Raw genomic sequence first — 22,642 nt, 5'->3', positions numbered from 1 at the left:
ACTTGGACGACAGATCAGTGGTGATTGATGATGATTGAAAATATGCTTTTTCCCTAGGAATATGCATTTATATGTAGCTTACTATCTAACACCGGTCATATTTTCTGCGAAGTTGTGACTTACAAAGTATTGCCGTATACAGCAAACTCCCGATTATCCGGTTGCGGGTCATCCGTGCACCTCCGAGGTTTATTGTATTTTATTGTTTATTGTATTATTATTTTTATTGTATTTCCCTCATTTTCGTCAAAGCATTTAAATAAGTGTGAACTGCATGCTCGAAATTTGAGTGCTTTTAACTTCAAACCAAAAGCTTGAATTAATTAAAATGTTCGATAAAGGAGAATCAGTAGAGAAATTAGCGAATGATTATGGGATTGGTGTTCAGACAGTTAAGAGACATGCAAAATAGCAAACAGAATCACTTAGAATTCACGTTTTGTACCTGAAGTGTTTTACGTTATTCATTTTTAAATTGGTCTATTTTATTCATAAAAGTGGTTACCATAAAAGTGGTTATGGAATGTGTTAATTATTTTACATCATTACATTTTCAAACAGTATTGCATGTTCTGTGTTTATAGTTTCGTTGTGCATTAAAATGCACAAAATCGTATTATCCGTGTTTTCGGTTATCCGTCGAATTTGTCCGGTGATTAGCCAGGATGTACCTTCAAATATACGGAGCGAGTTGGTCATGCAGTTAGGGGCGCGTAGCTGTGATCTTGCATTCGGCAGATTGTAGGTTCGAACCCCACAATTGATAGTCCTGAAGATGGTTTTCCGTGCTTTCTCATTTTCACTTCAGGCAAATGCTGGGGCTGTACCTTAATTTAGTCCACGGCCCTTTCTTTCCCACTCCTAGCCCTTTCAAATCCCATCGTCACCGTAAGACCTATCTATCCGTGTCGCTGCGGCGTGAAGGCAATTGTAAAAAAGTCCTAAAATATATAAAAAGAACATGCATTTCACTTGCAAATCTACTTACTTGTAATAACTGGCAAAACTACTGACTCACATTCCGAGTGTTATAACAATGAAGCTGTTCAGTAAACAGTGTTTCTTCCCACTGATAACGTAATCGGAGGAAAGATCACATGTGGCAATATGTATCGCGTGAGTTGTCAAACCCTGCTTAGTATGTCAGACAATATGTACTGTATTTCGTCTTTATTTGGAAGTACTTAGAATACAGTTGGCTTTTGTAATAGTGATAAAGATTGTCTTAAAAATGTCCCCAATTCGTATTTATTCTTCTATTAATGGTCCGGAAGTGACATTTATCTATATCGTTTGCAGATAAGCTGATAAATGGCCGACAATTTCATCATCTTGGTATTTGCTGCCGCCCCTGTATAAGATTTCCAGTAGTGTCAATCATTCCTTCCTTCTAGCTACTTACGTGATAGTATTGATTACAACTTAGGGACAATGGGTTCTAAGATTTGAATCTGGTACTCTTAATCTTGATGCTTGTTTTTTAAAGTGGCCTATCATCTAGGTCAGCGGCCAACTTTTTTAAGAATACGGTTAAAGTAATGCGTAGGCCTATAAAGAATAAAGTCAGAAATGTATAAAATTAAATTAAGTGAGGGAGTGTGTGCTTTTTATTTCCTTAATTCATCAGTGAACTTGAAAACTAACGTGCTAATGAATATCGTAATTTATATCATATAGCAATAGGGTGGGGGCGGTAGAATAACAACCACAGCATCCCCTGCCTGTCATAAGAGGCGACTAGAGCGGACTCCAGGACCTCTTGGGAGCGTGGGTTGGCGACCACGCGGCCCATAGCTCAGACCTGGCATTGTTTCCACTTACGTGTGCCAGGCATCTATCCTATTGGACCTCCCTTGGTCAACACTTGTTCTTTTCGAACCCGCCGGTATTAGGTTGCGAGGCCGAGGGAGTCTTTCACTTTCTCGCCATTCGTGGCCCTTGTCTCCCTTTGGCCGATATCTTCAGTTTTCGAAGTGTCGGACCCCTTCAATGTTTTCTTCTCCGATTAGTGTTAACAGAGGATGGTTGCCTAGTTTTACTTCCTCTCAAAACAATAATCACCACCACCACTTGCAGGACACTGCTGCACCTTACATTTTATTGATTAACTAGCTGTAGTACCCCTCGTTGACAATCATACAGCATGTGCAAAGTTATCTAACTCCCCAGCTACTTTCCGCCAATACTGAGGCAGGCTGTTTTACTCGGGACGCAGAAGAGAGATTCTGTCCAACATGTGTTGTTTTACGTGCCATATACCTACCCACACAAGACTAACGTATTGAGCACCTTGAGATACCACTGGACTGAGTCAGAATCGAACCTGCCAACTTGGGCTCAGAAAGCCAGTGCTCTACCGTCTAAACCACACTGTTAGACACTTCGGATTATCAAGTTTCACTGTTTCCTCAGTTCTTTATTTTTCAAAAGGAACCTACAAGAAAAGAAAAGTAGTCCTACAGTATGTATGCTTGATTCTGCTACAAACACAGGCAACGTAATTCACCAAAAAATGTGATTAGCAAATTTCTTATCTGAAATATGATACATTCTTTGTTTTCTTTCTATGGTTTGTGCTGTTGGGTGCCGTACACATATACGACATCATTTATACAGGTATTTTATTCGATCCAATTCGTTAAGGCGTGAAGTCGATATGGTCTGACTCATCGTGGTTAGTCGGCTAGAGTCCCAATGGTCGAAAATATTTTCACCATCAGAATATGGGCCTGTAGGGTAGGGGAGGTAGGGGTGGTCAAAAGCCTGGATTAAATTCCAAACCTCTCCGCAGTGCTCATATGGAGTGAGGACATATGACGCTGTTGATGGAAAATCGTCCGTCGGATGGAGACGGAAAGCCTTGAGCCGATCGTTTGGTGTTATTCGAAGGAGTAGGCTATGTTCCGGCACCGGCGTTCACCCTCCCCCTTCCTACTATCATATATCACGCCATTCATTTCATCTCATTAACTCCTCTGATGAGGCTGGCGTCAGGAAGGGCATCCGGTCGTAGAACTTGCTACGGAGATTCATCTCTCTTCATAACCGACCCCGAAGGAAACTGGACAAGGGTTTTATTTGATCTAATCTATCAAATGTAACGCACTATAAGCGGGCGTATCTATACGGTGGACGCTTAAAATATGGCGACGCTAATTCGGCATGGCAACATCCAGAGCGCTGTTGCAAACACGCTAGCCACTCTACAGCAACTCTACAATATGTAGTCTTACAAAGAAGCATATTATAGCATCTTTGAAGAAGTGGTCCGGAGGTACCTTCCGACTCCCGTGTTACTTGGTGTTACAGTTAGTCCCCTGGCCTGAGCTAGAATAACGTAGGCGGAAGCGCTGCCTGGCTGAAGCTAACTGAACGACCGTCCGCCATGCTTTCAGCAGTCACATAAGCAGGGAGGCGTGGCTCTCGAATGTCGAAAAATGTTGAAAATACGCATTATGGGATCACTGATGCAAATTTAAAGACCGTTAGCCGAAAGATTAGTGCTTTGATAATCATAGAGTGCCAATAGCGCCACTTCATCTATGTTGCGGCTCGCAGCCAACATCTCGATCAGCTGATTGTAGGTTAGTTCGGAAAAGATATAAGGAGAATCGCCATACGGTGACATACGAACAGGCCACGAAACCGAAACAATTGCGTTTTGATTTACCGTTAAACGAAACACAAAAACCGTTAACAAAAAAGAGTGTTTTTCATGACGGAAATCTATAAAACGAAACGGACCTACGATAGGTTATAACCTTATTCAGATATTATAAACGTATTGTATCCCCATGAGTACCACTATAATTGTTTAATGTTATTATTTATTATAATGTTGAGGACATATAATTTTTTTCATTACCGTGTCATACTGGGATTACTAGCTGAAAGGAAACCTTGAAAGTTGTCCATTATGACGTATAGCTTAATTTTAAATATTAATGAGCTCGACGTCCACGATAAAAACTTCATAAATTCCACAAACAGCAGTAAAATACTGTATTTACCAGCTTGGCGTACATTTAACTGAAATAGGCATACATCAAACCCATGCCCAAACATAAGGCACAGAGAAAGTGGCACACAGACTTCGGGACAATTATGGAGGAAAAGAAGAACCTGAAAATCAAACTTCAATGAATCATACGCCACCAACAGATGGCAACAAAAATGAATTCACAAGAGGATAAAGTAAACAGCTTCCAAGAAATTATCAGTTATCATAAGCTCGCGCGAGATGGCCATGCGGTTAGGGGCGCGCAGCCGTCAGCTTACATTTGGGAGATTGTGGGTTCGATCCCCACTGTCGGCAGCCCTGAAGATGGTTTTTCGTGGTTCCCCATTTTTACATCAGGAAAATGCTAGGGATGTACATTAATTAAGGCCACGGTCGCTTCCTTCCCACACCTAGCCCTTTCCTATCCCTCCGTCGCCATAAGACCTATCTGTGTCAGTGCGGCCTAAAGTGAATAATTTTAAAGAAATCCGTACATAAATTAAAACGAAGATATAATTAAAAGAGTAACATTAATAAGTCAGCCTTTGTGGTGTAGTGGTTTGTGTGATTAGCTTCCAGCCCCAGAGGTCCGGGTTCGATTCCTGGCTCTGCCACGAAATTTGAAAAGTCGTACGTGGGCTGGAACGGGGTCCACTCAGCCTCGGGATGTCAACTGAGTAGAGGTGGGTTCGATTCCCACCTCAGCCATCCTAGAAGTGGTTTTCCGTGGTTTCCCACTTCTCCTCCAGACAAATGCCGGGATGGTACCTAACTTAAGGCCACGGCCGCTTCTTTCCCTCTTCCTTGCCTGTCCCATTCAATCTTCCCATCCCTCCACAAGGCCCCTGTTCAGCATAGCAGGTGAGGCTGCCTGGGCGAGGTACTGGTCATTCTCCCCAGTTGTATCCACGGACCCAGGACACTGCCCTTGAGGCGGTAGAGGTGGGAACCCTCGCTGAGTCCGAGGGAGAAACCGACCCTGGAGGGTAAACAGATTAAGAAGGATAAGGAGAAGAAGAAGAACTGATTATTAATAATAACAATAATGTTATTGCTTTTACGTCCCAATAACTACTATGAAAATTTTCGGAGACGCCGAAGTGCCGAAAATTTGTCCCGCAGGAATTCTTTTTCGTACTAGTAAATCTACTGCAGCCCGATAGTACAAGATTAAAAGACGACAATAATAAATACGTTAAGGAGCACCGACTAGGCCCTATAACAAAAGAAGATAATAACATCTGAATTTATAAATTAGAAACACGGGCCTTTAAATGTTTATTAACGACAGTGTGTGGTTCTGAAAATAAATCTTTTCCTGCAGCAAATGTGTCATAAGTAAATGGTGAATTCAAGTGATGAGATGTTCTAGATTTGTGAACGTGAAGTACTGTGTTCTTGCGAGCTCTGACTTTTGGAACTTTTATTAATTTTACAAACTGCTTTACGTCGAATATTTTATCAGACTTAATTTTAATTATCAAAATCGAAATATAATCGATATAAAACCTGTGAATACACAAAACGAACATTATTTCTATACGTTCCTGAGAAAAGTGTATCTGCGAGGAACTTAAATAATCTTCTTTCTTTCCTACCGCTTTTCCCACACTTGTGCTTGTGGGGTCGCGGGTACGAACTGCGGCACACACACACACACACACACACACACACACACACACACACACACACACACACACACACAAATATATTGAACCCATGACCTTTATGCCCTAAGAACATTATGCATAATGTAACAAAATAATTAAAAGTTGGATTCTTGATAGCATGGATTTGACACGTGACGAGGGGGTGATTACCTTCGGTCCCACGCTCTGGGGTACGTGACGTCAACCACACGTGTCGACGGCGGAAGAATCTCAAGTAATTTTTATGAACTATTTCAAAGCGCGTGTACACGGCGTGACCACGCCAAGTCAAAAAATATAGTGCCTATCAAAGGAGGTCAATCATCTCACAAATCGAACCCGTAAAATTTTTAAATGTCCATGAACACTACCATCAGAAATGTAGCAAGCATGTAGTCACTTTCAAAACTCTTGAAATTACAGTTTAGGTAAGTCAGAAAATTTAGAGAAATTTTCTTGGCGGCAAAGGGAGAGATCCGAAGAGAACTACTATAAATATAAAGGGACGCCATGACGAAGCTTCCTTCTCCGGCATTTGTGATACAAAGCGGACGAAATTGTTGAGCTGCTCTGCGAAATCAAATCAACGAAAGTAGACTGAGTTCGACTGCAGATTTTAGCCATTGCGGCTAAGTCTTGACTCCATGGGGAGATAGTTTTCTTGAGAGAAATAAGTGTATCAGATAGGACGGTCAAAATACTGAAATATTCTAATGTGATTAAGTAATTCGTGTGCGGGAATAATTATAGTCCATCGTGTGCGTTCAAGCAAACAAGTGAAGGGTATTTTCCTTTTTTTTATGCTTTATTCCAGGAAACCTGAAGAAATAATTATAAATTGTGAAGCCATGAATGTAAAAATGGCTAAATAAAATGCCAGGGTCGCAGGTGAGCCCTAAGACGAATACTGGCATGAAGACATGAGGTAGGTGACTTCCCATCTTACTGCCTCTTATATCTCGTCTCGTGATTTCTTAAAGTGTATTTGAATGGGGATATACGACGCAGTGGTCGCCCTACTAAGTTTTGTAAATGTGAGAGTACGACTAAAGGAGTCATTTGTTTTATTTTCCACTTGGATAAATTTTTGAAGTCTTGCGAGTGCCATATAATGTTGTAAAAAGTTATTGAATAGGGTTCCGAAGTGATATCACGTCCAATGTAGATCGTCATCCGTGTGAGTGTACTGCCTATATTTTGTGATGTCGAAGTAAGATGTTCATTCGATGTAAAATTCTTCTGTCTGCAATTTGACGTTAATAATAATAATCCATGGTTACTCATTTTCAATCGAGTGGAAGCGCGCTGTCGGGTGAGAACCTGGGAGATGAATTTGGTCACGGAGAGAAACGTTTTTATTTAATGCCCATTTTAAACTGTGTCTGACTGACAATAAAAAGATCTAGTAGAATGTTTCAGTCATTTCTCGTAAATCAAGTTATTAAATACGATATCATTTATGCGAAGTTATTCATGAGTAATGCATTGTGCGATATTAGACGTTGGGGATTTCTAGTGAGGATTTTATTCCAGTTCTTTGTCGATGATAATTGTGGAGCTGGGAAACAGAGGTTAGTTTTGTGAATCAGGTTGGACCTGTCATTGAAGCCGGGACACTGAAGCCCGAGGAGTGTTTTATATGAGTTGAGATGAGATGTGCGAATCAGGTTAGAGTCCTGTCATTGAAGCCGGGATATGATAACCCGAGGAATATTTTATAATGTTGGGAATGGAAAGAAATTCATAGAAATCCATAGCGGTATAATTGGCGACGCGTATAATTAGTGTGGGCATCTTGAAGCATATCTGTGCATTTTGTTGGTTAGAATATCGTATTTGTTTAATCATGTCGGCAGATTTTAAAGGGAGCATTTTGAGAAGTCAGTCAGGTAGAACGAACCGGGTGGTTTATGTAACTGCCAAGCGAGCATGGGGTGAGAGACCTAAGCGGACAGCGGGGATAATAACGGGAATAGGAGTGGAGTCGAGATTGTACTGCATTTCTTGGCCAGGGAAAACGTTAAAATGCTGGATTTAGTTGAAAATTCATAGCCGGTAATGATCTAAGTATTGTGAAATACTGTAATTGGGGACGTAATGAACATTCGAAACCATGAACTTTGAGTATAAGGAACAGAGTAACCCAATTTCAAGGTTGTCCAAAATATAGAGCGATGGTCGTGATGATCGATTTGTCTGCGAGGGGTGTGCAAAATTCAGTGATGACGAGATATGACATCGTAATGATATGGCGAGTTGTTTGCTTTGTACGTAGATTATTAGGATATCCAAGTGTTAAACGGTTAGGATTAGATTAGATTTTTAAGCATGATATCACGAGATGAGATATATAGCTGGACATGAATGATGTAACAAATTCTTTTCCAGCCAGATAAACATCGCAATATTGAATTTTACATCACAGCTGCGTAGAAATTTGTGAGGAAACCAGAGTCCGCGGAGATAAAATTTGTTGTTTGTTAATATTTCGTTAAATCATTTAAATTTATTAAATTATTAAATTCAGTGAAACCGCATTTTGAAATAACTTTAATCAAGCGAATAACTTGGAGATGCATTCTGGAAATTTTAGTTTGTTATCTGGGGAATATTAAAAATAAAGTAAAGATTAAAGGGACATATCCGAAGAAAATGGATTTTACTGCCACAAAGTTTGTGAGCATTGCTATTGTTGTAATTATTGAACTTTGATTGATTGAGCAATGAATGTGCTGGGGATAGTAAAGTGGAACTTTGGTCATCAACCGATGTAACTTAATTGTGTTTAGCCTTCAGCTTAGAAATTTGGATGGTCAGGGGGTCATCAACCTCAGTGACTTAAATTAGGGCCATATGCCATTGTAGCATCATTTCCTTGCGGTCATCATCCACAATGACTTTAAAGTAACTTAGAAGATTAGATGTCGGTCCATGACATAGACGCAGGTCACATCGATTCAATTAAGGGTCCATGCCGTAGAACCACTGTGTGGCACACACCGATTGGACGGCCTTAATTATACTCAGAGTCCAGAGTTCGTGTTACGAGGGCTGGACCATAACGAATCACTATGATGATACATGTGGTCTCACATGGAAGCCGAATTTAAGGATTTCCAGACTTTCCTTTCTTAAATGATTAATAATTGAGACAATGGTTTCTAGTAAGAATGCCCATCAGGCGATTGCGTTAAAGTCTCACACCAGTGTTCTGACATTTATGTAAAAATGATTGTGGTGTCCAGTGGACACAATTGACTATGACATCGTTGACATAGTAAATTACTTCATTTCCCTGAATAAATAGGAATCTTATAAATAGACCTTTCATTCCAGTAGATAGATTAGAATTAATGAACCCTACCTTTACCTCAGCAAGTGACGAAGAACCCGAAACGACCCAAGAGACAGATCTCATGAACTTTGCTGATAGGTAAGGAAGGTAGGTATCCCTCAATAAGGACCTAAAGGGTTCATTAAAATGGCTTCCAACGTGGTGGCATCAGTCACTTAACGATGGGGCATAAGTCACGATAACGATGAGGGAACCTAAGTCACGATAACGATAAGGATATTTTGAAAAAAATCGTGTACTACGGGAAAAGAGAAATAATGTTGAGGCTATGCCACATTATGGATGATAAAATCGTGCGCCAGAGTTGATAGTGAACTCGAAGAAATAGATAAACGCCCGATGAGTAAGGCTAGGAGATACCACTATGAGAATAATTTATCTGCTGAATGAAAGGTATAATTTAAGTGTGTTAGAGTAATTTCCCAAATTTTTGAATACTGGTTTGAGTGTTTTGGCTGATCACTTTGATCGAGTGAACATTGAATTTCACATTTTATTAAATAAAAATTTTAGAGAATGTTGCATTTACAGTGTGATGTGTTGGATAGGAGGATGTTGTGATGTTTATCGTTGTAGTCTTATTATACGCCGTTGAAGTCTCGGGCTCACCGATGACCTATCGTTTTCTGTTAAATATAGTATGTTTATGCAGGAGGGAGAATTGACCCAAGGGCAGTTGGTCCAAATGATCAAGGACTTAAGTGAGAGTATTAAATCTATGGGTGTAAGGTTGGATAATAAGCTGGAGACAGTGGACAATAAATTAGATAGTGCAGATGTAGAATTAAAAGGTATGAAGGAAGTTGTTCAAAATGTTGACATTAAAGTGCAGGACACTCAGGATAGTTGTAAGGAAGCTAGCGTTGATATTAGGAAGGACATTGGTGACTTAAATGTGAAGGTGGAGCAGAACACTAAAGCACAGGTTGACTTTAAACATGAAATAAATCAGCAGTTCATAGAAACTCGCGAGCTACATCGTGTTCTCAGTGAAAATCAGGACATAATTAGAGGAGACCTCGATAGGCACGTCAACGAAAGTAGGGAACTACGTCAGCAGTTGATGTCAGATCAAGCTGAGCTTAAGGCCGATCTGAAGACAGAGGTAGAGAAGTTCAACATCATGCGTGAAGACGATAAGTCAAAGGTCTTTACAGCAATGAATGAACATAAGGAAATGTTGCGTAAAGAGATAGCCGTCGTAAATGACAAAGTAGACCAGGTAGCCGAAGACGTCAAGGCAACTGTAGGCCAGCGTATTGAGGCCATTGACTCTAAATTAATCCAGATGAATAAAGAGGATATGAGAAAATTAGGTACAACTCAGGAAGAAACGGCTAGGAGTATTGAGGAGGTCCAAGCAGATATTGAGGAACTAGGAAAGGATCTAGGCGATACAAGGGTAGACCTATCGAAACAACTTAAAGATACCCAAGATAAGGTCATAACACTGAGCGACGAGTTGACTTCTGTTCATGAGGCTCTAAAGGGGGAAGTTAGTGCCCAGAAATTAGAACTGGATGGGTTAGTGAACAATATCGTAGGAGTCCAGGCCAAGATAGAGGAAGTGGTTAGTAAATCTCGCCGCACCTCAGACATGTCGTTCAGTTGCCCTAGCAACGTTAGTAGTCCCTTACATCCTGCAGGGAACGGACACTTTGACAATTCTACCCATTCTCAGGGGCAAAACGTCACTAATGTTATAAACATGATTCGTCTTAAGGAAGATCAGCCTAAGAAATTCGATGGCAGTGCTACCCAGACGCCAAAGGGTTTTCTTAGAGAACTTAGGGAGTATATTCGCGATAATAGGATACCTGAAGAGAGGCAACTAAGGACTGTGGAACGGTACCTAGACGGAGTTGCGTCGCTGTGGTTCAAGGGTTTCCGATATAGCTTTGACACGTTCGAGGAATTTCAGACCGCATTTTTGGGCAAATTTTGGAATTCTGAGATTCAGCAGAACCTAAGGCTAGAGTTATATAGTCGCCGGTATAACACAGCAGGACCGCCGAAATTTTCGCTTTACTTTACCGAACAATTGGTTAAGTTCAAGGAACTGGAATCAGCCCCAAGTCAGCAAGAACTGGTTCAGGCTATCCAGAAACAGTTCCCACCGGATATCCAGAGAATATTAATTGCTGCGAAGGTCGAAACCCCGATGCAGGCAGAATTGATATTGCGACAGCTGGACCAGACCCATTCGCATCAATCAGCCCCGCGAATAGTCAGGCATTCAGAGCCCCAGGTGAATGTCGTAAATCACAGCCAGGAGAGCGCGCCAGATAGGGAAGTTTCCCGAGCACCGAGATATGAGAATGAGGGGCGGCGGTTCGACACCAGGCCATACCAAGGTAGGAAGAACTGGGAACAGCCCAGATACCATCACGAAGAGTGGGACAGACGCCGAGAACAGTGGAGAAGAAACCAGGGTCGATACCAGGGGAACTCAGATCTAAGACGAAGGAACCCACGCGGGAATGAAGGCAACAGAAGAGGGGACGGTTACGAAAATTCCAGACGTTCTGACCGTTGGCACGGGCCTGAAGAGAGAAGGAGAGAAGGGGACCAGTATTTGAGAGAGCTGAGGTCAGGTACCGGACAGGACAAATGGAAGGACAGCATCCAACGAAGGGAAGTCAACACTGACTGTGTAGGAGCTCAAGACATGTCCCATACTGGAGCTATCCGAAAGACCTACCACCAGGATAGGGAATTAAACCCTAACGCGCCTCATTTCGACGAAAGTCTGAACTCGTCAAATGAGCGGAAAAAAAACTCCAAATTTCCAGTAGTGGTTACGAGACAGGATTCCCACACACAGCCTGAATATATTTCTCGCGACGGCTGGATAGTGGCCCAGATTGACTCCTGGATTATACAACCAGATGAATTAGTGGAAGACCACCTCAGACAGGAGGTTAGGAAAGTAAGAGAGCTACCAATCATTAATGTCAGGATATGCAACTTTAAGGTGAGCTGTTTATTGGATACAGGCGCCAGCATCAGCTTAATTTCACAAAATTTCTTTAACGAATTGTCTACTCGGAAGAAATTGCCAGAAATTCCTGTAGCAAATATCAAAATTAGAGGAGTCATTCCCGACAAAACTGCCATTTGTAAAACGCAGACATTTTTGGATTTGCAGATAGGAGACATGACATTTTCGCATCCTTTTGTCATAATTTCAAAGCTGCACTATAATGTTATTCTGGGGGCAGACTTCATTTGTGAAAGTAATGCCGTCATCGATTTAGGAAGGAGAGAGGTGAAATTTAGGAAGGATGACGGACCGGAATTAGTAGCTCTAAACGAAGAATCATTGGGTCAGACTGGGAGAAGAATGTGTGAGGAAGAAGTCCATTTCACTACCGTTTCTAAGGAGACAGAAGAGGAGATAGAACAGGGAATAGAAGAGGTCAACCAGGAAGAGTGGGATGTCCTCGAGACTGAATTGGGAAGGGCTGTAGAAGATTTGATAAATCAGAAAGTATCAGAATGCCCAGGGACGGCGGAAGAGAAGATGAAGTTGAGGGAACTACTTCTCAAATATCAGGATGTATTCGATTCAAAGCCAGGATGCATTCCAAATTTCAAATATGTGTTGGCTGTAAACAGTTGGGAGCCGTTCAAACGTAGGCCGTATCCCATTCCGGAGAAACATCGCCAGGAGGCTGGAAAAATTATTAAAGAGATGGAAGAAAGTGGGTTGATTTCCAAGGCAAATACACCATTCGTTAATTCCTTAGTTACCGTTCAGAAACCCGACGGGTCCCTGAGGGTATGCTTGGATGCAAGGGTCGTAAATGACAGACTAATCCCTGAAAATGACAGAGCTCCTCCCATCAAGGAAGTTATTAGGAGGTTTAGGGGCAAGCGCCGCTTCACTAATATTGATCTGACCTCGTCGTATCATCATATAATGCTCGATGAGAAGTCAAGATTGTTTACTGGATTCCTGTATGACCAGCACACGTATGTTTTTAACCGTCTCGCGTTTGGAATAAAAAACGCTGGTGCAGCTCTCATACGCGCCCTAGATCGCAACCTCACCGAACAAGTTAAGGCCATAACTACGCGCTATGTCGATGACATATTGCTTTCGTCGAAGGATTTCGAGGAAAATCTTCATCATCTCGAGTTGCTACTCGAAAATCTTAGGGTGGCCGGTTTTAAGATCAACTTGAAAAAATCAAATTTCGGACAGGAGGAAGTTCTCTTCTTAGGACACATCATTGATGGTGAAGGAGTACGCCCTAACCCAGTGAAATTGCAGGCAATTGACAACTTTCCAAGGCCTATCAAGGTAAAGAACGTCCGACAGTTCTTGGGTATGAGTCAATTTTTCAGTGATCACTGTCCAAATTATACGGAGGTTGTGGCTCCCTTGCAAGATTTGCTAGTAAAGAACAATCGATGGAAATGGTCTAGGGAACATGAGATTTCTTTTCGGGATACTAAGGAGATGTTAGCTAGAAGTGTGAAGCTAGGGTACCCGAATTTCGATAAGGCCTTTATCTTGCAAACTGATGCTTCCACCGTAGGGATTGGTGCAGTTTTATACCAAGAGGAAGGAGAAGAACCGAAGAAGAAGAACTACTTGGCATTCTTTAGCCGTAAACTTAGGAAACACGAGCTAAAATACAGTGTCACTGAATTAGAAATGCTTGCAATTGTACAATCACTACAGCACTGGAGAAAGATGATTTTTGGATTCCCTATAACCATTAGGACGGATCACAAGGCCTTGACCTTTGTGATGAAGACGGTAGTTGCTAGCGAGAGAGTAGCTAGGTGGGCACTGTTTATCCAGCAGTTTGATCTGACCATCGAGCACTGTTCAGGAATGTCAAATGTCCTGGCGGATGCCCTAAGTCGAAACCCAAACGATGACGAACATGAGGTGAACTTCGTGGAGTTAACTGACGAAGATAGAACCTTTCTAAATGAGCTGACACGATTACCAGAATGTCAACGACAGGACCAGTTCTGTGGCAGGTTAAGTTCGTTGTTGAAGGGAGAACTTCCACATGACGACCCAGGACGTGGAGAAGTTGAGAAGCTAGCTGAGAGCTATTTGTTTGTCGACAACACCTTGTTGAAATTCATAGACAAGGATCACACTAAATCTCGAATTGTGGTACCACCACCACTTAGGAAGGGTCTTATATGGCATGCCCATAGGATAACCGGTCATGGTGGGATTGACAAGGTCACCGCCACCCTTCAGGAAACGTTCACTTGGGTTCATCTACGAGAAGACGTGAGAAGCCTTGTAATTACATGTGACACATGCCAGAGGGTTAAGGCGAACCCGTACCTCATTCGACAGGCACCGATACCTCTCTTACCAGCTAAACCTCGTGAATTGTTCGCGATGGATATTTACGGAGTCCTTCCCAAGTCACGTAGAGGGAATAGATACGTCTTGGTAACCGTGGACGTATTCTCTAAGTTCACATCGTTATGTCCATTACAGAAAGCAAACACTAAATTGGTATTAAGAGCTATAAATAGGACCATAATTCCAGCTATGGGGAAGCCCATGTTTTTGTTAACGGACCACGGTACACAATTTACCTCAGCTCAATTTAAACAGGAGTTGCAAAGGCTTGAAATTCGACATATTCTTAGTTCAGTTCGCCATCCTGAGGGAAACCCGTCAGAGCGAATTATGCAGGTCATCGCGAAGTTCTGTCGGATCTTCTGTGCTCAAGAGCATTGGAGATGGATGGATGTGTTGCCTATCATAGAAGATTGCGTGAATAACACGATCCACGAATCTATAGGATGCGTCCCAAATGTGGTTCATTCCGATATTTATCCTTTGAGACCATGGCACGCAGTGGTGAAGTGTCCGAGCGACCCACGGCCGACTCAAGCGATGCGCATTGAAGAGACAGCTAGGCATCTTCGTCAGCAAGCTGACCGACGTTTGAGACGCGTCAAAAATAAGAGATTTCATCGGCCCCTGAAAGAAGGCGAATATGTGCTTGTTCGTAAACCCGCTCTTTCAAAACCTGAGGACAAGTATTATGCGAAGTTTGCACCGTTGTATATGGGTCCATTTAAAGTCATCCAGAGTTTCCGAAATAATTCCTATAAAATCCAGTCGTTAGATGGACGCTCTGAGGCTATTTTCAATGCAGCCAACTTGAAGGTTTATCGCAAACCTGAAGATATGGCGGACCAGGAAGTTAACCTCATTGAATCAGTGGTGGATCTAGATGTGGAACCGCTCGAAGAAAAGCAGGATGACCCACTGAAACGATGTAGGGAATGCAGGCAAGTCCCAGACTCTGTGATATTGAGAGCATTTGAGGAGTATTGGAATCTTACAGAGAAAATCTCGATAGAACAGGGAGAATTTGAGGAAGGTTCTGAGGAAGAAGACTTTGACAGCGAGGAAGACTTTGACGGCGAGGAAGGGATAAATAGCTCAGTCGAAAATTCAGTGGAGAACTACCAGGAAGCTGGAGGCATCAACTAATATCCGTACACCAGAAGATGACCAACTGCATAAGAGAGAGGAAAGGAATTTACATTCAAAGGTCATGTTTCATCAGACGTCAAAATTAGAAATTTCGCCATCTGGAGTATTTAAAGGAAATTCCTTGTCACTGCGCGAAAGGAATTCGTGTCTTGGGGGAAATATGAACCCATGACCTTTATGCCCTAAGAACATTATGCATAATGTAACAAAATAATTAAAAGTTGGATTCTTGATAGCATGGATTTGACACGTGACGAGGGGGTGATTACCTTCGGTCCCACGCTCTGGGGTACGTGACGTCAACCACACGTGTCGACGGCGGAAGAATCTCAAGTAATTTTTATGAACTATTTCAAAGCGCGTGTACACGGCGTGACCACGCCAAGTCAAAAAATATAGTGCCTATCAAAGGAGGTCAATCATCTCACAAATCGAACCCGTAAAATTTTTAAATGTCCATGAACACTACCATCAGAAATGTAGCAAGCATGTAGTCACTTTCAAAACTCTTGAAATTACAGTTTAGGTAAGTCAGAAAATTTAGAGAAATTTTCTTGGCGGCAAAGGGAGAGATCCGAAGAGAACTGCTATAAATATAAAGGGACGCCATGACGAAGCTTCCTTCTCCGGCATTTGTGATACAAAGCGGACGAAATTGTTGAGCTGCTCTGCGAAATCAAATCAACGAAAGTAGACTGAGTTCGACTGCAGATTTTAGCCATTGCGGCTAAGTCTTGACTCCATGGGGAGATAGTTTTCTTGAGAGAAATAAGTGTATCAGATAGGACGGTCAAAGTACTGAAATATTCTAATGTGATTAAGTAATTCGTGTGCGGGAATAATTATAATCCATCGTGTGCGTTCAAGCAAACAAGTGAAGGGTATTTTCCTTTTTTTTATGCTTTATTCCAGGAAACCTGAAGAAATAATTATAAATTGTGAAGCCATGAATGTAAAAATGGCTAAATAAAATGCCAGGGTCGCAGGTGAGCCCTAAGACGAATACTGGCATGAAGACATGAGGTAGGTGACTTCCCATCTTACTGCCTCTTATATCTCGTCTCGTGATTTCTTAAAGTGTATTTGAATGGGGATATACGACGCAGTGGTCGCCCTACTAAGTTTTGTAAATGTGAGAGTACGACTAAAGGAGTCATTTGTTTTATTTTCCACTTGGATAAATTTTTGAAGTCTTGCGAGTGCCATATAATGTTGTAAAAAGTTATTGAATAGGGTTCCGAAGTGATATCACGTCCAATGTAGATCGTCATCCGTGTGAGTGTACTGCCTATATTTTGTGATGTCGAAGTAAGATGTTCATTCGATGTAAAATTCTTCTGTCTGCAATTTGACGTTAATAATAATAATCCATGGTTACTCATTTTCAATCGAGTGGAAGCGCGCTGTCGGGTGAGAACCTGGGAGATGAATTTGGTCACGGAGAGAAACGTTTTTATTTAATGCCCATTTTAAACTGTGTCTGACTGACAATAAAAAGATCTAGTAGAATGTTTCAGTCATTTCTCGTAAATCAAGTTATTAAATACGATATCATTTATGCGAAGTTATTCATGAGTAATGCATTGTGCGATATTAGACGTTGGGGATTTCTAGTGAGGATTTTATTCCAGTTCTTTGTCGATGATAATTGTGGAGCTGGGAAACAGAGGTTAGTTTTGTGAATCAGGTTGGACCTGTCATTGAAGCCGGGACACTGAAGCCCGAGGAGTGTTTTATATGAGTTGAGATGAGATGTGCGAATCAGGTTAGAGTCCTGTCATTGAAGCCGGGATATGATAACCCGAGGAATATTTTATAATGTTGGGAATGGAAAGAAATTCATAGAAATCCATAGCGGTATAATTGGCGACGCGTATAATTAGTGTGGGCATCTTGAAGCATATCTGTGCATTTTGTTGGTTAGAATATCGTATTTGTTTAATCATGTCGGCAGATTTTAAAGGGAGCATTTTGAGAAGTCAGTCAGGTAGAACGAACCGGGTGGTTTATGTAACTGCCAAGCGAGCATGGGGTGAGAGACCTAAGCGGACAGCGGGGATAATAACGGGAATAGGAGTGGAGTCGAGATTGTACTGCATTTCTTGGCCAGGGAAAACGTTAAAATGCTGGATTTAGTTGAAAATTCATAGCCGGTAATGATCTAAGTATTGTGAAATACTGTAATTGGGGACGTAATGAACATTCGAAACCATGAACTTTGAGTATAAGGAACAGAGTAACCCAATTTCAAGGTTGTCCAAAATATAGAGCGATGGTCGTGATGATCGATTTGTCTGCGAGGGGTGTGCAAAATTCAGTGATGACGAGATATGACATCGTAATGATATGGCGAGTTGTTTGCTTTGTACGTAGATTATTAGGATATCCAAGTGTTAAACGGTTAGGATTAGATTAGATTTTTAAGCATGATATCACGAGATGAGATATATAGCTGGACATGAATGATGTAACAAATTCTTTTCCAGCCAGATAAACATCGCAATATTGAATTTTACATCACAGCTGCGTAGAAATTTGTGAGGAAACCAGAGTCCGCGGAGATAAAATTTGTTGTTTGTTAATATTTCGTTAAATCATTTAAATTTATTAAATTATTAAATTCAGTGAAACCGCATTTTGAAATAACTTTAATCAAGCGAATAACTTGGAGATGCATTCTGGAAATTTTAGTTTGTTATCTGGGGAATATTAAAAATAAAGTAAAGATTAAAGGGACATATCCGAAGAAAATGGATTTTACTGCCACAAAGTTTGTGAGCATTGCTATTGTTGTAATTATTGAACTTTGATTGATTGAGCAATGAATGTGCTGGGGATAGTAAAGTGGAACTTTGGTCATCAACCGATGTAACTTAATTGTGTTTAGCCTTCAGCTTAGAAATTTGGATGGTCAGGGGGTCATCAACCTCAGTGACTTAAATTAGGGCCATATGCCATTGTAACATCATTTCCTTGCGGTCATCATCCACAATGACTTTAAAGTAACTTAGAAGATTAGATGTCGGTCCATGACATAGACGCAGGTCACATCGATTCAATTAAGGGTCCATGCCGTAGAACCACTCTGTGGCACACACCGATTGGACGGCCTTAATTATACTCAGAGTCCAGAGTTCGTGTTACGAGGGCTGGACCATAACGAATCACTATGATGATACATGTGGTCTCACATGGAAGCCGAATTTAAGGATTTCCAGACTTTCCTTTCTTAAATGATTAATAATTGAGACAATGGTTTCTAGTAAGAATGCCCATCAGGCGATTGCGTTAAAGTCTCACACCAGTGTTCTGACATTTATGTAAAAATGATTGTGGTGTCCAGTGGACACAATTGACTATGACATCGTTGACATAGTAAATTACTTCATTTCCCTGAATAAATAGGAATCTTATAAATAGACCTTTCATTCCAGTAGATAGATTAGAATTAATGAACCCTACCTTTACCTCAGCAAGTGACGAAGAACCCGAAACGACCCAAGAGACAGATCTCATGAACTTTGCTGATAGGTAAGGAAGGTAGGTATCCCTCAATAAGGACCTAAAGGGTTCAATATATGTATGTATGTATGTATGTATGTATGTATGTATGTATGTATGTATGTATGTATGTATGTATGTATGTATGTATGTATGGCCCTGTTTTACGGCCGGATGCCCTTCCTGACGCCAATCCTATATGGAGGGATGTAATCTACTATTTGCTATTTGCTTTACGTCGCACCGACACAGATAGGTCTTATGGCGGCGATGGGATAGGGAAGACCTGGGAATTGGAAGGAAGCGGTCGTGGCCTTAATTAAGACACAGCCCCGGCATTTGCCTGGTGTGAAAATGGGAAACCACGGAAAACCATCTTCAGGGCTGCCCACAGTGGGACTCGAACCCATTATATCCCGATTACTGAATGCTGGCCGCACTTAAGCGACTGCAGCTATCGAGCTCGGCGAAGGATGTAATCACTATTGCGTGTTTCTGTGGTGGTTGGTAGTGTAGTGTGTTGTGTTGTGTGAATATGAAGAGGAGAGTATTGGAACGGGCACAAACACCCAGTCCCCGAGCCAGAAGAATTAATTAGAAGCGATTGAAATCCCCGACCCGGCTAGGAATCGAACCCGGGACCCTCTAAACCGAAGGGCAGTACGCAAGTACGCTGACCATTCAGCAAAGGTGACGGATATTATTATTAATATTTCTTTTTTTCTTTCTTAATCTGTTTACTCTCCAGGACTGGTTTCTCCCTCGGACTCAGCGAGGGATCCCACCTCTTCAGCGTTCCAGCCCTCATACCACTTTTCAAATTTCGTGGCAGAGCCGGGAATCGAACCCGGGCCTTCAGGGGTGGCAGCTAATCACACTAATCACACCACCACACAGGCGCACTACGACTACTACTACTACTACTACTACTACTACTACTACTACTACTACTACTAATACTACAACTGCCGGGCCGAGTGGCTCAGACCCCAACTTGGCAGGTTCGATCCTAGCTCAGTCCGGTGGTATTTGAAGGTGCTCAAATACGTCAGCCTCGTGTCGGTAGATTTACTGGCTCGTAAAAGAACTCCTGCGGGACTAAATTCCGGCACCTCGGCACCTCCGAAAGCCGTAAAAGAGTAGTTAGTGGGACGTAAAACAAATAGCATTATTAATATTACTGTTATATATAATTCGCTGGGGCCATCGAGGACCACGTTAAGTCTTGTTGCATTTGACACTGAACTTGGCCTTCTTTATTATTATTATTATTATTATTATTATTATTATTATTATTATTATTATTATTATTATTATTATTATACTTTCTCCTTGTTTTACTTTTTTAGTGGATTATCATCAGGGGCTGCCTGGCCGAGGCGGTAAAGGCGTGCTCGGTTCACCCGGAAGGACGTAGGTTCGAATCCCCGTCAGGAAGTCGTAAAGTTTAAGAAACGAGATTTCCACTTCCGGAGGTGCATATGGCCCTGAGGTTCACTCAGCCTACACCAAAAATGAGTACCAGGTTAATTCCTGGGGGCAAAGGTGGCCGGGCGTGGAGCTAACCACTCTACCCCATCATGTGCCGCAGTTAACAATGGTGGAAGCCTTTACCTTCCACTCCTCCAAGGGCCTTCATGGCCTGTTCGGAGGTGTCTTTGTCTTTAGTGGATTATCGTCACTATTATTCGTATGAAAATATCAAAGTTGTTGCGAAATAATTACTTGCATCATTCTCCACAGACCCTGAAAATCGACGGATTGGCCCTGAATGTGAGGGTAGCTTCCCTTTCACCTCCCCACCTTTCCATCCTTCATACGAAGCCTGTAATACTGAACTACATTATCAAGTATTTCAAGACATCTAGAGGACAGTAGCTAGCTTTTCCAAGGACATATTATCGACAGCAAATTTAGCATGAAATACAAGTAGCAGAGCCGTGTGTTGTAGAACTGGTTCGTGGCGGCCGGTGTCATGTGCATCATTTGCTGTTCACAGAGACCAGCTGGGATGAGCGGCCATACCAACAATGTAGCAACCGCACTCCGCGACGTCAGCTGTTACTACTGCAACCAGGTCATGAGCGAAGGTTACTTACAGGTAAGTGACTGACAAGCCTAACCTACAAGTCTGGTGGTGGTGGCAGTGATTATTCTTATTGTTTTAAGGGCAACTTTCCTACAAACTTTGTGAAACATCCACAGCCTCCTTCCAGTCATTTGACCGGGTCAGGAATGGAAAAAATGAAGCCCCCATTTAGCGGCGAGGATAGGAATTGTGCTGGTTGCCGTAGCCTGTCGGACTCCTCTGGGGCAATGATTAATGATTGATAGATGAAATGAAATGATATTGGAGAGTGTTGCTGGAATGAAAGGTGACATTGAAAACCGGAGTACCTGGAGAAAACCCTGTCCCGCCTCCGCTTTGTTCAGCACAAATCTCACATGGAGTGATCGGGATTTGAACCACGGAACTCAGCAGTGAGAGGCCAGTGCACTGCCACATGAGCCACGGAGGCTCCCCTCCCTACATACTTATCTCCTCTAATAACTTCCATATCTCATATCGTTACAATTATCTCATGGTCATATATTCGGAGAATAAACACTTCCCTTTTTTTTTTTTTTTTTGGTACAATTTCCTTTACGTCACACCGACACAGATAGGGTCTTATGGCGACGATGGGACAGGAAAGGTCTAGGAGTGGGAAGGAAGCGGCCGTGGCCTTAAGTAAGGTTCTCTTGATGTCTTGAACCCAGCATTTGCTTGGTGTGAAAAACCACATGGAAAACCATCTTCATGGCTGTCACAGTGGGATTCGAACCCACTATCTTCCGGATGTAAGCTCACAGCTGCGCGTCGCCAACCGTACGGCCAACTTGCCCATGAGGACAAAGTACCCTATACTAAATACATTCATGACTATATAAATGCATAATGGATAATGAACCTTTCAAGGCTTTGAGGACCACATTTTTCGTCAACGACTCTGGTAGTTTGAATCTTGAACGGAATTCTTCGAAGGACTTAGGAACTGTTTCCTCTTGCACCGATCATGAGGCCTATAACCTCGATGTTATCCAGTCCGTATTCACGTCGGTAGAAGGGTACTACTACTAGATACTACTACTACTACTACTACTACTACTACTACTACTATTACTGCTCCTGTAGTTGTTTGAGCCATCAGTCTATAGACTGGTTTGATGCGGCTCTCCATGCCACCCTAGCCTGTACTAACCTTTTCGTTCCTACGTAACTACTACATCCTACATCTGCTCTAATCTGCTTGATCTACCTCTACCGTTCTTACCGCCTACAATTCCCACAAAAACCAACTGAACAAGCCCTGGGTGTCTTAAGATGTGCCCTATCATTCTCTCTCTTCTTCTCGTCAAATTTAGCCTCTCACCAATTCGATTCAGCATCTGTTCATTCGTGATTCGATTTCCCCATCTCACCTTCAGCATTCTTCTGTAACACCACATTTCAAAAGTTTCTCTTCTCTTTCTTTCTGAACTAGTTATCACCCATATTTCTCTTCCATACAGTGCAACCCTCCAGACGAAAGTCTCCAGAAACCATCTCTCTAATTCCTTTATCCATGTTCGAAGTGAACAAATTTCTCTTCGTAAGAAAGGCT

General features: G+C 42.0%; 1 protein-coding gene across 1 annotated transcript in view; it reads left to right on the top strand.

Moving 5' to 3' along the window:
- Traf-like (TNF-receptor-associated factor-like) overlaps positions 1–22,642 on the top strand; it is a 125,712-nt gene that overhangs the window by 37,549 nt on the left and 65,521 nt on the right. The window contains 1 exon segment of the mRNA XM_067144646.2: positions 20,998–21,099. Coding sequence (XP_067000747.2) covers positions 21,010–21,099 — 90 coding nt within the window. The 5' untranslated portion in view covers positions 20,998–21,009.

This window comes from Anabrus simplex, chromosome 3 (assembly GCF_040414725.1).
Source record: "Anabrus simplex isolate iqAnaSimp1 chromosome 3, ASM4041472v1, whole genome shotgun sequence".
NCBI lineage: Eukaryota > Metazoa > Arthropoda > Insecta > Orthoptera > Tettigoniidae > Anabrus > Anabrus simplex.
This window is presented reverse-complemented; position numbering and strand designations above follow the sequence as displayed.